At 48.8% G+C, this 14,547-nt stretch overlaps 1 protein-coding gene across 7 annotated transcripts in view; it reads left to right on the top strand.

Moving 5' to 3' along the window:
- Window positions 1-14,547, top strand: part of TEAD1 (TEA domain transcription factor 1) — a 263,768-nt gene that overhangs the window by 204,808 nt on the left and 44,413 nt on the right. For 5 of the 7 annotated variants that reach the window (XM_067038587.1, XM_067038585.1, XM_059070177.2 and 2 more), the window contains 5 exons: window positions 1,873-1,884; window positions 2,667-2,801; window positions 3,942-3,988; window positions 4,895-4,956; window positions 5,931-6,055. In XM_067038587.1, the coding sequence (XP_066894688.1) occupies window positions 1,873-1,884; window positions 2,667-2,801; window positions 3,942-3,988; window positions 4,895-4,956; window positions 5,931-6,055 (381 nt within the window). The remainder of the gene's footprint in view (window positions 1-1,872; window positions 1,885-2,666; window positions 2,802-3,941; window positions 3,989-4,894; window positions 4,957-5,930; window positions 6,056-14,547) is intronic. The other 2 variants (XM_067038588.1, XM_067038586.1) reach the window with 1 other exon arrangement.

The following is a 14,547-nucleotide window of genomic DNA, read 5'->3' as shown; positions in this document are numbered from 1 at the left end:
CTAGCAAAGGGAAACATCTCAAGCAACTCTAATACAGTAAGAGTGGGTTGTGGAGATGTAGGTGCTTATTTCCATGTGGACCTGGACTTCATGATTCCTGGTCACTGCACCCAAGTGTGCACAAACTCACTCTGTATTTGGGTAAGCAGAACCGCCCCTGTCATCAGCATTTCATAAACACAGAAGTCTCGGGTCTGAGAGAGGCCCCATGACGTACTTTTGGAATAGAGCCAAGCCCACAGCTCTTTTGTAGTTATTCCACACAGTCTGCATCAGCCAGGCAGGCAAGCAGCCTGGGCTGCCATTTTCTCAGCTCCCCCCACCTGGGCCCTGGAGAGCTTGTAAGGCTTGTAGCTCGTTGGGGAAGGCACCTGTGGTTATACCTATGCCATTCCTTCGGTTTCCTTGAGGGTATTGATATCCTTTTATTAAGGGTTACATGACTTGGGGGCTGGAGTCCAAAGTGACTGGTCCAAAGAGAAACCCATGAGCTTGTATTGATGTCAAGGTGCTCTTGACAGAGAAGGAAGGAAGTGTGACTGAGCCAGGTTTCCTGTTCATTATACCAGGGTCACCCTCTGAGGGGATGGCGGGGCAGGTGGCAGGTGGAACTGCAGGACCAGCTAAGGGTAGACTGACAGGCAATCAGATCTGTATGTGTCAGGCTCAGTTTGGCTGTAGGGCATTTGCACACACACAGTCAGTTTATCATAAAATTCCACTGACTTCAAAATTTGTCTTTTTTCCTGGCATCTCAGTGTCTGAAATGTTTTGGGCCTATAAAAACAAGTTACCAGAGAAAGCTGGCTTCAGGTTAGAACGTTCAGCCGATTAGCAGATGGAGCTTCAGCTCAAAGAATGCCATCTGACCAGAGGCAGCAAAGGCATCACTTCAGTCTCTGGGGACCAATAATCCTGCAGGCATCCGGAGCCCTCATGGTGTCATTCAGCTGCAGCAGTGCCCTTACGGATACTCATTATGACCATGTGTATCCCCGAATAGCTGTTAGATGAGGCTCGTTTTTTTAGTTGTATCCCCGAATAGCTGTTAGATGAGGTTCATTTTTTCAATTGAGAGCCAGAGAAGTGTATAAAATATAAAATTTTATGCAAATGTTAGGCTCTTTTTCAAGGGTTAATATAAGCGTTTTGAAAATTCACACGGTGCTTCTGGCAGTTACTGGGCAAAGTGGTGTCTCTACCTTGGGAGCACCTGATTGATCTTCCTTAGGACCCTCTAGTACTTGTCTTGTAGGCTTTGGTTTCTTTTCCCCCCCTCCTTTTGGCCTTGCCTTTGGCGCCTCAGCATGTTTATTCATCACCTTTGGGTAAATCTGTAAACATTGAAGCCACCTCTCAGCTGGTACTCAGTGTCTTAGCCTGAAGCTTCCCTTGACCTTCACTCTCTGTCTGAATTCTGAATGACAGCTGGGGAGAGTGCCCTTTTTACTCTGATGTCACCATTTTGCTCCTGCTTTGGTGGAGTCTGGGCCTGGGATAGCTTGTATAGACCTTCTGCAAGCAGCCAGGACCCTTGACATGTTTACTGAGTGTGAAGCCCTGCCCCACCACCATCAGGGCCTGTCCCACACCAGGGACCTGACCATTTCTCCATCTGTACTGCGGAAGCCTCAGAACCAGCTCAAAGGAGTTGGGAGTTGCTGTTGTTGATAATTGCCCTTTAGACAGTTACCTGGGTCACACATTTCTCCTAAAATGTGAAAAAAAAAAAAAAACACCCCACGCTCCTTCGCATTTTATTGTACCCGAGTATCATGTGTTTGTATACGTATATATTTTTTAACTAAGAAGAAAAATAACCCTGCCTTTGTAACGCAATCCTTTTAACAAATTGTTTATTGTTGTATCCAGGTAACAAGCATGGTAAGTATTTTCACCAAATTGAGTATTCTGTACTTTAGCTGTGCTTGGCAGACTTTTTGGCTAGCTGTGTGTTATCAGCCTTGGCTTTTTTAGAAAAGACCCTTTTAGGAAAAGGGGAAACCACTTACCTGGTAGCATCCCCTGTGTCCTTGGCTATAGAAAGAACCCGTCTAGCCTTTGACCCAGGCGGGGATACCTGAGAAAGCATGCCCCCCGCCAGCATGCTGCTTGGCCCCGTCATCGCCCTGCCTCAACGCCCCGCCGCCCCGCTGCTTCTGAGCCTCCCCACCAGGTGTCTGCCAGGCTCCCAGGCCGAGCACACAGACACAGACGGGCCTCCCAGCACTCTGCGATGGTCCTACCCCAGATCCACAACCACGCCTCTTCTCTCACCCTCCTCCCCATCTGTGTGCTTGAAAGCAGGGCCTTTTTTTCCCTCTCCTTGAGTCTGTTAAGTAATTGGAGACATCTCCCTTTGGAAGCTGGAAAAATAAATACGTGGTCCACTCTTCTCAGAGGCTTCCCATTCTGTTGGAAAATGGATTTAAAAATTTTTTCTTTTTAAACCTTGCTACTGGGTGTTCTCAGTAAACGTTCAGAGTTACAGTAGGTTGAGTGTGTTTTTGGCCTTCTGGCTGTGTTTATTTATCTGTGCATGTTTTGCTCTTTTGGCCTTTTTTGTGGCTCTGTATTTTAGTCCCTGTGCTCGTGGCTGTGCCTGTTTAAGCTGCCCGGTAGCCATGTGTTGTGTATTAATTCTGTGTGTCACTGTCACCTTCAAGGATCAGACTGCAAAGGATAAGGCCCTGCAGCACATGGCCGCCATGTCGTCAGCCCAGATCGTATCAGCCACTGCCATTCACAACAAGCTGGGGCTGCCAGGGATTCCACGCCCCACCTTCCCGGGGGCGCCGGGGGTAAGTCATGAGCTGGATCCATAATGATGGTCCCTGAGCGCATGGGGTCCACGTGGCCAAGCACAAAGCCATCCACCTGGCACTTCTCGTTAATTGGGTCAGATGTAAGAGAGGGTAAGGACCATTTTGTGGCGCCCTATTCCTGAGTGCAAAATGGTGAAAGAAAGCATGGAGCTAGGGAGAGGAAGAGGGGGAGAGTAAGAGAGGGAGAAGGAGAGGGAAGCAGCTTAGTCCCTGAAGACATCGAATTAAGTATCACTTTTTTGGTGCCCTTCCAGGTTGTTATCTGCCTCTTCAGCTCTATCTTTTTAATCCTGGCCCTTGGTCTCTGTTCCTGTGTCCTCAGGGTCACTTTATGGCAACTAACCCCTAAAGGGACAGAAGTATTCTATTATCATTTTCATTTTGCACCTGCCAAGGGCTGAGAAGCTTAATGTTATGATCTCATTTAATCCTCAAAATAATCTTAAATGCCTCTTAACTGTTATTGCCATTTTACAGATGAGAAAACTGGAGTTAATTAGTAACAAAACAAGAGTTTGGGTAACTTGATCATAATCACTTGGTTAGCGATGTCAGGACTCAAATCCAGGGCTCTCTGACTCCCTTGACACTCTACTGCCTTTCCGGCAGGCCGCCAGTCAGCAGGCACCAGAAAGCTCAGGAAAGCTCACTGCAAAGGAGGCGTCTCTACTACTGCTCCGAGCTCCTGGCCTCTTGTTCTGAGCTGTGTCCTCTCCCCGTGCTGGGAGCTGTGGAGGCACATGTTACACAGGAAACATTTCAGAATGGAGGGAGGAGGAGAAGGGGGTGGGTAGGCACATTGGTAAAGCAGTCAGATGAGATATTTTTGAACCCTCTGCAGTGCACCCAGATTTAAGTTGGGTGTCAGGTGAACGCTGAAGAGCTGCTGCCTAGTCCCTGCCCTCCGGGAAATTTTCTGGAAGAAAAGCCAGAGAGAGCTGTAGGTTGCAATCTTCTGCAGGGCAGCGACCATATCTGCATTTAGGGAAGGTCACTTTGCAGCTGGTGGATGATCTGAATCCACTGTCTTTAGCAAAGATTACAGTGCATAGACATCCTGAGCAGTGCTTTGAGGTGAACTCATAACCCTGAAGCTTTTTGCATTTTGCCTTCCAGTTCTGGCCGGGAATGATACAAACAGGACAGCCTGGATCCTCACAAGAGTAAGTTTGAGGAGGGGCCAGCAGTGACAACTAGGGGCTGGTCACAGCCCACCCCGGGTAGAGGTTTCCTGGCACCAGACTGCCTGCAGGCTTGGAGGAGAAGGGAGATTTAACCTGAGATCACCAAAGTCATCCCCCATTATTATCTACAGAGGCCAACAGCAGGAGAGAGACTGCTCAGACCCAGAAGATGTGTAAACACCTCACTCCCACCTTAAGTATTAATAGTCGTGCAGCTGGCAACAGGAGGAGGATCTCCATCCCTTCATGGCTTTGTAGGTCAGAGCCTGGGGTCCTCCTGAAAGTGCTTGCTTGAGAGAGGGCAGTGGAGGTGATCCTATAGCCCATTTTATTCCGGCTTTCCCTGTAGTGGGGGCAGCTAATAGAAAATCCTACTGATGCTTTGAGTGCAAGGGAAGCAAGCTCAGTAAGCTGGAAGATAAGGGCAGTCTAGGGATAAAAGCAGAAAAGAACTCCTGCCCATATAGTCTCAAAAGAACTAGAGCTATTTGGCCCAGAGAAGGAGAGCCTGAAACGTGTCCCAATCCTTGCGTGGAAATGGTGACCACTGACCTCGGTCTCTGCAGGGATCAGAAGAGAGGTTCAGAGGTAGATATCACAGCATGTGCAAGGTAGGCTGACGTCTGTCCAGCTCATCCCCCGGAACTGGCATGAGGCTTGGTGGTTTGGTCCCCAGCAGCCTGCTGGCCCGTCTCAAATGGACCGCATACCTGGGTCTCTGTCTTGGCAGAGGTCTGCCTGGGCTGTGCTACCACCTGCAGACAGGGAACCTTACGGTGATGAGGCCCCCAGGTGGGTCCCTAGCCCTGGGAGGCCAAGGCCAGGCCTGGGAAGTAGCCGCTGCTGCAGTCGTGGTTTCTGACTCTCTCCGTCCTCTGTCTCCAGCGTCAAGCCCTTCGTGCAGCAGGCCTACCCTATCCAGCCAGCGGTCACAGCCCCCATTCCAGGTGAGTCTCTGCGGGACCCTCTTGCTTTGTTCCGCAGCTGCACACCCTCCCTCACTTGCAGAGCCATGGACGCCCCCTTCTCGCCGGCACCCTCCTTAAGGCAGGGTTACCCCGGAGCTCAGGAGGGTCAGGGGGGTGTCCCCTCCCAGGTCCTGATTCGCCTCAGTCATCTCTAGAGAGCTCTTCTGATGGGCTTTTAAAGAAACAGGAAGCCTGGTCACTTTCACTCAGGACCCTGGGTCATCCTTGGAAGGGGAAGTTGCGTGGTTCTTCCCTCGTCATAAATAGGCCACGTCAGGCAGTCCCAGTCTTGAGGGCAGATAGGGTTTTACTCACCCTTTCTCAGAGAAGTGCGTTTCGATTCCAAGCTCGATTTTTTAAAGGAGAGCTTACACGGAAGCCCAGACAGAAACCGGGGACCCAGCCGGCCTGCCTGCCTCCCACTGCACGCATGCGCAGAGGCTCAGTGGGACTCTGTTAGAGACTCCCCAGGCTGCCGTGCATTCGCTCGTCGCCCTCTGCTCCGACACCACGGAGCATTCCAAGAGAGTATTCCACGGTGCTGGTGACTGCAGTCTTAGGGAAGGAGATGGTTGAGCACAGGAGGTCTTTGTCGCCTGTCTTTCCTGTCTCACAGGAGATCTTTGCCAGCACCTGCTTCCACTCTTCGTCACTTTTGCCGTGGTCCCCAGCGAGGCCCCTTTACCCAGGATTAGGTGTCCTCACGCCACAGCCCTTAACCTGAGCTGGCGCCGGCTTTAGAAAGAGCCGTCACGTGCATTGCGCTTCTCCGGCTGGCCCTGCCTCTGGGCTCCTCTGCCAGAACCCACCACTGCCTGGCTCAGCTCTGCCCCTGACTCTGGTGGACGGGCCTATTGGCCTTTCCTCCTGGTAGGGCCCTGCCCCGGGGTTGGCCTGAGGCCCGAGGGGAGGTGAGCGGCCAGGTTGAAGGTGACGATCGATCGGTATTTCAGGGTTTGAGCCTGCGTCAGCCCCAGCTCCCTCGGTCCCGGCCTGGCAGGGCCGCTCCATTGGCACAACCAAACTCCGCCTGGTGGAGTTCTCAGCTTTCCTCGAACAGCAGCGAGACCCAGACTCGGTGAGTGTGCCCGGAGAGGTGTGTCCTGAACCCAGGGTTTGCCCCTCTTTCCTTGCCCTCAGGCCTGACAGATAACCTGTGTGAAGCAGACCTGGGGGAGGATAGCGGAACAGCCCTTCAATTAAGTGAAAAGGTATTTCTGTTGACAAAATATGTGGAACTTTAGAGCTAAATGGTTATGGATGCTGTGGACTGCAAACTCCAAGGATTGCTGGAGCTGTAGCGAAGGACCTTAACAGGCTCTTACATTTGGTAAAATGTAACATGTTTTGAGCCCTGCCCTGTGGCTGGTCGTGTGTGCAAAGCTTATAGATAGGATCACATTTTACCCTCACAAAACCCCATAAGGGTAGGTGCTCTGTGGTACATGAGAAAACAGAGAGATTAAATAATTTCCCTATAGCCACACAGTTAATAAATTTCTGATGGGTTAGAGATTCAAACTCATGTCTTTAAAACTCAAGCCTAAACATTTAGCCATTATTCTATACTTCTTTTCAAAGCTGTGTCTTCTCAAGATAGCAAGTTACTACCTTCTGAAGGAGAAGTAACAGAGTAGTACTTTAGCAATTTGAGGTAGAATGTGATGCATTATAATACCATAAATACCAAGAACATTGGCATCTGGACTCTATTTGTCACTTTTCTTCCTTCCCATTTCCCCGCCCCATCTAGTGTCCATCATCCCCCTGTTTCTCAGCCCGGCCCACCATTTCCCCTGCATATGTGAGCCTCCCTTCTTTCCCACCCGACAAGCCCAAGACCCTTTCTTCACTCCCACTCCTTGGCTGTGATTATGAGCATTGCATCTGCATGTGGGTGAGCCCAAGGCAAAAACTAAAGAAATCAGTAGTTTGTCTTTGGGAGCTTTACCAACTCCTTTCCATATTTTGTACCTCACCCCACCCTGCTGATCTCGGGGGCTACCCAAAGCACACAGGTGCCATGCTCTCTGGGTATTTGCCACCTTGCTGTCATTCTGTTACCAGGAAAAAGCATCATGAATGAGTTCACCGTCTGTTGTAAGTAACTTGGATACAAACATCTGGAGGTGACCTCTCCTGGGAGTATTTGTACTTTGGCTCGCTGGAAAGCCTCTAATGGTAGGATGGGGGAGACCCCACGGGTAGAGGGGTTTCCACCAGCCGTCAGCAGAGTGGAGACTCAGGAATCCACGTGTGGCCCCCTGACATTTCTGTCTATGAATTGTGAATTCTGAGAGCTGGTGGAAAAAGAGAGCCTGCTCCAGAATTGGGAAAAAATGAAGAAAGAGATGTAGAGTAGGTCATTGGGCCCATTGAGGCAGGTAAAGGAAAATGAGATTATTGAGAACAGGGAAGAGAAGGCCACCTGGATCACTCTTCTCTAGTGTCTGAGTGGCTTTCCAAGAAGGGTGATGGTGAGAGCTTAAATCCCTGTCTGTGGGAGCATTGAAATAAATAACCAAAAAGATTACCTTCCTGATTCTTTTCTTCCTCTTCTGTCTGAGAAGTGTAGATGGTTCTTTGGCTGAAGGCTGGGCTTTGCCCCAGATTGTGCTTCTGCTTTCTGTAACTTGTGTTTGTATGACACCTCATTGCTCACAGAGCACATTGTCGTTGGTTATTTCATTTTGTCCTCGACATGCTGGTGAACTGGATTCTTTTTTTACCCATTGTAGAGATGAAGAAACTGAGGCCCAGGCACATTAAATGACTTGGGATATTTAGCCAGTAAGCAGGAGGACCAGGAGTTCAGATCTTCTGTTTCCATGTACTCTTTTCACTACTGGGAACCACCACCAATTGTGAGGGTCTCTTGGATTGTGTATTCAGTCTGTGTATCTCCTGTATGAGCAAATCTCTCTCTTTGCTTGTGACCATTTTTTTAAGGACTAGAACTCCGAGACGTTGGGAAGCAGAAGTCCCAAGCTGTTAGTTGTTATCCTTGTTACAAGACTCAATATAGTGTTTTACCACAAAAAAAAAAAAAATTATTATTATTATTTTTTTAATTTAAAAAGCCTATGGCAGCCCCCTCATGTCCTCCTCAGTTATGGACCTGTTGGGGCCCAGGATGACCAGTTCCTCTTTTTCCTGTTGTTGGTGTTAATTGGGCTTCACACTGTGAATCACCGACAGATTCGTTCAGTCCATTCTATAAACATTTATGAGCACTTGCGTGTTCAGGGCGCTGTACCGAGGAGGGGCCCACCCAGTGCTGCCACAGCCAGCCACTGACTCTGCCCTTGGGCAGAGGGGAGTGACGTCTAGTGGGGGAGGCACACGGGGCGATAGTCACACATGAGGCCACTGCAAAGTGTGGTGACTGCTGGGAAGGGCTGGATGCTGTGAATGAGGGACAGGGAACCGGGCAGGCTTCGTCAAGGAAGCAGCCCTCATGCCAAGAGGTAGAGCATCGATATGGGCAGGGATGAGTAAGGCAGAAGAGCATTCCAGAGGCGATGACTCTGATGTAGGTAAAGCAGGAGGTGAAAGCTGGTGAATAGTTTAGAAAGGCAGGGCCCACCAAGTCCTTGGAATAGAGTCCAGAGATACATGTTTCATGTATGTTCGGGATTACACTTAAGACTGAACGGTTCGCAGTTTGCAGGGCAGAAATTGAGACACAGATGTAGAGAACAAACGTATGGACACCCGGTGGGGGATTGTGGTGGGGTGGTGGTGGATGAATTGGGAGATTTTGATTGACATGCATACACTAATATGTATAAGATGGATAACTAATAAGAACCTGCTGTATAAAAAAATAAATAAAATTCAAAAAAAAATCTGGTTCAACTAGATTTGACCTTTTACTGATGAATGAACAGGTTTGGCTCTTTAGCTTAGACTCTAACACGTGACTTTAATGGTGACAGATGTGGTAAACTAGAGAGTGAATTTCCGGAGTAGCAGGGAGTTAAGGGAGACCACCCTGGACTGAGGACCAGGCAAACTAGATTCTCCTCTTGGCTTTGTTGCTCCCCAAGTGTGCCTTATGTCCTCTTAGGCGACAATACAGGTAGAAAAGTGTTTAGACCTGGCCACAGCCATTGACTAACGATCTCTCCAAGCCTCTTCTATAGAAAGAAATAGAATTACCTACCTCATAGGGCTGTGATAAGGATGAAAAAAAAAATCACACTGCACCAAGCTCATTAATTTATTTGCTTGGTTTTTGCCAGCACTACCCATGGCCCCATGATTCCAGTGAACCTAAACCATTGCAAAGACGTAGGGGGAAATGTGTGTACATGTCTGTATGTAGACAGAGATTTGCAGAATCCAAAGTTGAATTTGTTTAGGACCTTTAATTATTTGTCACTTTGTTGGCTTCTTTATCAAATTAACATGCTTAATGTTTGATGTTAAATTTTAAGGATAATATATCCAAATTTGTTTAAATGTACCAGGTGAGTTTATTTTAGATGGCTTTAAATTTTCCTATAGTTGGAAGTCTGAGAGCCAAAGAAACCATTCACATGCTACATGTTTTTTTCAGTGTGACCTTGGACCTCAAGGGCCTTTACATGTTCATTGTAACAGCACCTTATGTTTGCAAAATAAAGCACATATTATGTAATTTGAGAGGCTGGTGCTTGAGACTTGTCAGAATGCTCGTTTTAAGTAATCTTGTGAATTCTCCCCCATTTCAATTAGTCAGCCACGTCTTTTAATCCCAGCTATGCTGGAAATTCACTCTTCAGTTTACCACGTGTCACCTGCTACCACTAAAGATTCTTCACAATTCTGCCACCCCTACCAGCAGTAGTACTGGTGATAGCCAGCACTGTCTTACCCAACCCTATGACATAGCCTGCCCAGTATTAGGCAGCCAGCTGACTTTGGAAATGGGATTCAGATCCAGGTCTGTCGATTCCATATCCTGAGACCTGTAACCAAAGGTTCTCGGGTCCTTTTGTATCTGATGTGAGTACCTGTAGCCAGCCGTAATCTACAAGGCGCTAAGGGAAGACTAATCTGGGGGATGAGCGCCCCCTGCTGGCCCTGCATCATGTGTAAACCAGACGTTTCCCGGAGTCGGTGGTTGTTTATATTGGTGGAGAACCAGCAAGTCAGTCCCTCTGTTACCTTTGGCTCCACTAGAAGCTAAGAGAAAAACAGCAGAGGGTGAAGAAAGGAAGATCTAAAAAACAAAGACTATTTTAGAAGTGGTTAGTAATGCTTGAAAGTACACTTTCTACACGATTTCAGTGTTGCATATCAAAGGACTTTGGGTGTTAAGTGCAAGATCCTCCACCCAGGGTGGGCTTTTTAAAAGGGCCTCGCCTGTAATCAGGGCCCAGTTCCTGGAGACCTGAAGCAGCTGCTCCTTTAGAGAAATGAAAACCCGGCCTTGATGAGCTGTAAGCTGAATCCTGTGTGTGCATGCAGAGTGGTTTTCCTGATAAAGCCTAACGGGATCCCTCTACCTGCTCCCTGGGGCAGGGCAGGTTCCTCCAGCCGCCCCAAAGCTCAGCCACATCTTCCGAGGCAGAGGTTGTGCATTTAATGCCTACCGTGATCTGGATTCCAGAACAAGCAGGGCTGTGAGCTGGAAGAGAGTGTGTGAGTTGGGTTAGGTAGGAGTTACACAGCTAGAGAAAGGCAAGCTTTGGGATGGAGAGGGCGGGACAGGAGATAATTCTCTTTAGATTTTGAAGGAGCAGTATCTTGGGGAAGAAGAAGTTCCATGATGTGGTGCAGGAGCACACCTGACCAGGGAGACACCTCCGCTAGTTGCATCCATCACAATAACCTCCAGCATTGGCTGAGCTGCGTCCCAAGCACTGCGTGCCAAGCATTTGACACAGGCACTGTTCTTACGTCCCGTCTCTCAGTAATGGAACGGAGGCTCAGGAGCATTAAGGTACATTATCAAGTTCCACTGCCAGGAAATGGCTGTGCCATGGTTTGGCTCCCCTTTGTATATTCACCATGTCACTGTACTTTTGAAGAAATTTAAAAATCACTCAGATGCAAAAACGGCTGCCCTTCAAGGTCTGAGCTCCCCAAGCACAACCTGGATGTAGCAGGCCCTTCACACGGGGGCAGCCAGGGAAGGAAGGTGATCGGAACATTTGGAGAAAGAAAAGTAAGGACACTTGATTTGGACTCCACAGGAGAGAATTCCTGAATGATGCCCAGGCTTGGACGATGGCAGTTCCTCAACCAGAAGGTGAGGAGTTTTGCTGCCTGGAGTGACCTGGCCCCTTATCTTTATTTCTAAGTGGCTGGAACAGCCTAAAAGCATGGGACTTCCCCAGTGCGGGGAATGAGTTAGCAGTCTTCACAGCCTGAGGGAACCTGAGGTCTCCCCTCTGGGGGGAGTCTTATCCCTCAAATTCTACAAATATATTCTGCAGACAGCCTGATTCTTTTCCATATAGGCAGTTGGTTAAATGTGGACCCCAAAGATGATTTCATGGTTTTATAGAGCTTCGTTCAAAGGCCTAAGTTCATAGATCAACTGAAATTCCTTTGTCAGATCTCACAGATCCTGACTTTGGTTTGGAAAATGTGACCAGTGCAACTCTGAGGAAATAGGACATTGATGAGGGCCATGGCAGAAAGAAGAGTCAATTGTTTTGCATGGGAATTCCGTTAGAGAAGTAAGGTCAGAAGCAAAGTTTAGATTCCAGATTGCCAGGAGGATCCTCGCCTATATCCTGGACAGAGTGGAAGAGGGTGAGTTCTCTCTGAAGAAGCTTCTAAGCCCTGCATTGCGTGCTAAGGGGGTCGCTACATCTCAGAGCGGGGTTGTGTGTTCATAGGAAACAGCTCTTTGGGAGATTTGGTTTCTGGTCCTTCAGAAAAGAGACTCTTTCTCTCCCCCAGTTCATGGCTTGTATGTGGCTCTCCTTAATAGTTAACCTGCATCCTAGCATCTGTGTAGCTCCCTAAGGCTCACACAGAACTGTCATGTTTCCTGTTTCGTTTGACCTCACACTGACCCGTGAGATGAGCAGGCCAGGTGTCATCTCTGTTCAGATGAGGATACCACAGCCCAGAAAGTTTAAGCAATTTGGCTCAGACCACACAGCTCAGAAACAGCAGGGCCTGGATTCTAACCCATGGCTTCTTAATGTACGCATCACATATTTGAATAAATGGTCAGAAAGTACACTTGGCCTTCCAGGTCCTCAGGAGGACTGCAGTGGGTCTGACGTTGGCTGTGCTCAGTGTTCATGCTTCTGCCTGCTTTTTCTCCTACGTGTTACCACGTGTGGTCTTCCAGTAGGACGTGGGACATGGAGTGTGCTCCAGTGCTGGAGGTGACAGTTCGCTGTGGTGGGGTGTGGCCTTTCCCACCCTGTCCTGCACAACTTCCAAGCTGTGCAGTCAGTGTGTCGGCTCATCCATGCCAGCTGCACCCTCTCGTAGCAGCAGTGGGTGGTTTACTTTCCATGTCTGAGCTTCTCTGGATGCTCACCCTCTTTATTCATGACCATTTGGGGATGAGGCAATTGAAAGCATCTGGAAACCTGGGTTTTATAGACATTTCACAGAGGCCCAGCCCCCCCACCCCCCGCCTGCCTTCCTGGTCGCTGTCCCTGTACTCAGCCAGTGGGTCTTAACAGCTGCACTTGTGTGGGGAAGACACACTTCTTTCTAAGAAAACAGCAGCCGCTCCATGGAGATGGTGGTGGAAGTGGGAGGTGGGGTGAGGGGCTGCATCCTGGTGTGAGATCCAGGAAGGAAGGACCAATTCGTTCCTTGTTTCTTGTGTTCAGTGATGTTTCTCTCTGGGAAGAGCACAGGGAAGGGAGGAAGCAGCACCAGGGGGCCAAGTAGCCAGAACAGGGCTGGTGCCTCTGGACCAGCTCTCTCACCAGGGGAGAGCCTGCTGGAGCATGAGCCCAGGCAAGCTCCTCTCCCCAGGGACTGAAGACGCAGGCCACTTTCCGTGGCTTGGTCCTGCATCCACTCCCTGTCCCTGCAGGACCCAGGGGCTGTCACAGGTTGCCCAGGCTGCGCTGGGGGGTGTCTGAGCAGACTGTCCAGGCAGGAAAATAACAGGGAGCAAAATGTAGGTGATTTGTCCTTGTTCTGTTTCAACTTGTACATTAGCATCCCTTGACATGAGTTATTTGTCTTGGTTTCTTTGAATTCCTAAGTGGATTATAATTTTTCTCCCGGTATTATTTGACAGCAGTCATTTTTCAAGGTTTTACTGCGTTCTTCAAATACTTGGAATTTTTGGAATAAGTTTAGGGAAAGACCGCCATCTTCAGGTCAGACAGTGTAGTGCGGCGTTGGGGTGTGTCCAAGGGAGTCTCTCAGATGCCAAGGACCAGCAGATTCTTAGGGCTTTCCCTTTCCTTTTGCATAAAAAGTGAACTGCCTCATCAGAGGGCTTTGGACTAGAACGTATTAGCAGCCCTTTCAAAAAAAAAAAAGAAAAGAAAAGAAAATTAACCCCCAGTGGCCACTTTGGGAGTTGCTTGTTCTGGTTTGTCTCATCTGCAGTAATGGGCAACCGCCCAGGCTGCCCTAGCCCCACTTGCGAGGACAGACTTTGCATTCTTCACGGACATGCCTCGGGGATAGTTCAGGGGCCAGACCCCTCAAGGCCTCACGCACACGTCACCCCTACCTCAGCTACCCTACAGTACAGTACATAATGGCAGTGTCGGGACAGTAGAAATCACCAATATGTCTGAAACTTTCCTTTCTTAATTTCTGCTTTAAATTTTTAGTATTTACATTTCGTTGCTGTCAGAGGAACAGCTATAATTTCAAGTAATCTCACCCGAAGTACAGAAGCATCGTGATTATTGGGGAAAATAATAATAGCAATGATAATAATAACAAATTACATGCTTGGCACAGCATTGTGGATTTTCCATGTGTGATCTCCTTTAAGCCTTGTGACGCTCCTTCGAGGTAGGTACTATTATTATCCCTGCATTACCAATGTGGAGAGGGCTGAAAGCGCCCCTCCCAGATGACTCAGCTAGGAAGCGGCGCCCGGCGCCAGGACTCAGACCCAGACCCTGTCTGACTCCTGAGTCTGGTGCTCAGCTCTCCTCCCCTGCAGCCTCCCTAAGCAGCAGAGAGAAAGGGAAAGCCAGAGACCAGGAAGGAAAGCGACCTCACAGAACAGCTTTGGAGGAGGGGGAAAGTCCTTTGTTAATCCCCCAGGGTAGCTAAATTACCCTTCACAAGTCACTTTGGGGAGATTTTAGGATTACGTTTACCTTTTATCACTGTTTACAACTGCCGTGAAGAATAACTGGAGAGATTATAGCAATAAAAAGAGAAAATGAGCATTTCTCCAAGTCAGAATAGAAATCTGTGTATTAAGGTTGTGTCAGGGGCTGCTGAGCCGTGGGACATCTCAATCCAGGGAGGATTGTGCCGGTGCAACATCATTCTTTCTGGTGAACCCTGCAGTCAGACAAGGGTCCAAGCTCCTGCTCAGTCATCCCGAGTATTTGAGCCTAGGAAGGCTCTGTGATCTGACCAAGCTCCTTTTAGGTCCAGGGAACTAGCGGCCAACTAGAGTGA

Source organism: Kogia breviceps, chromosome 7, assembly GCF_026419965.1.
Source record: "Kogia breviceps isolate mKogBre1 chromosome 7, mKogBre1 haplotype 1, whole genome shotgun sequence".
NCBI classification, from domain to species: Eukaryota; Metazoa; Chordata; class Mammalia; order Artiodactyla; family Physeteridae; genus Kogia; species Kogia breviceps.
The sequence above is the reverse complement of the archived record's forward strand: the minus strand, read 5'-3'. Positions and strand labels throughout refer to the sequence as shown.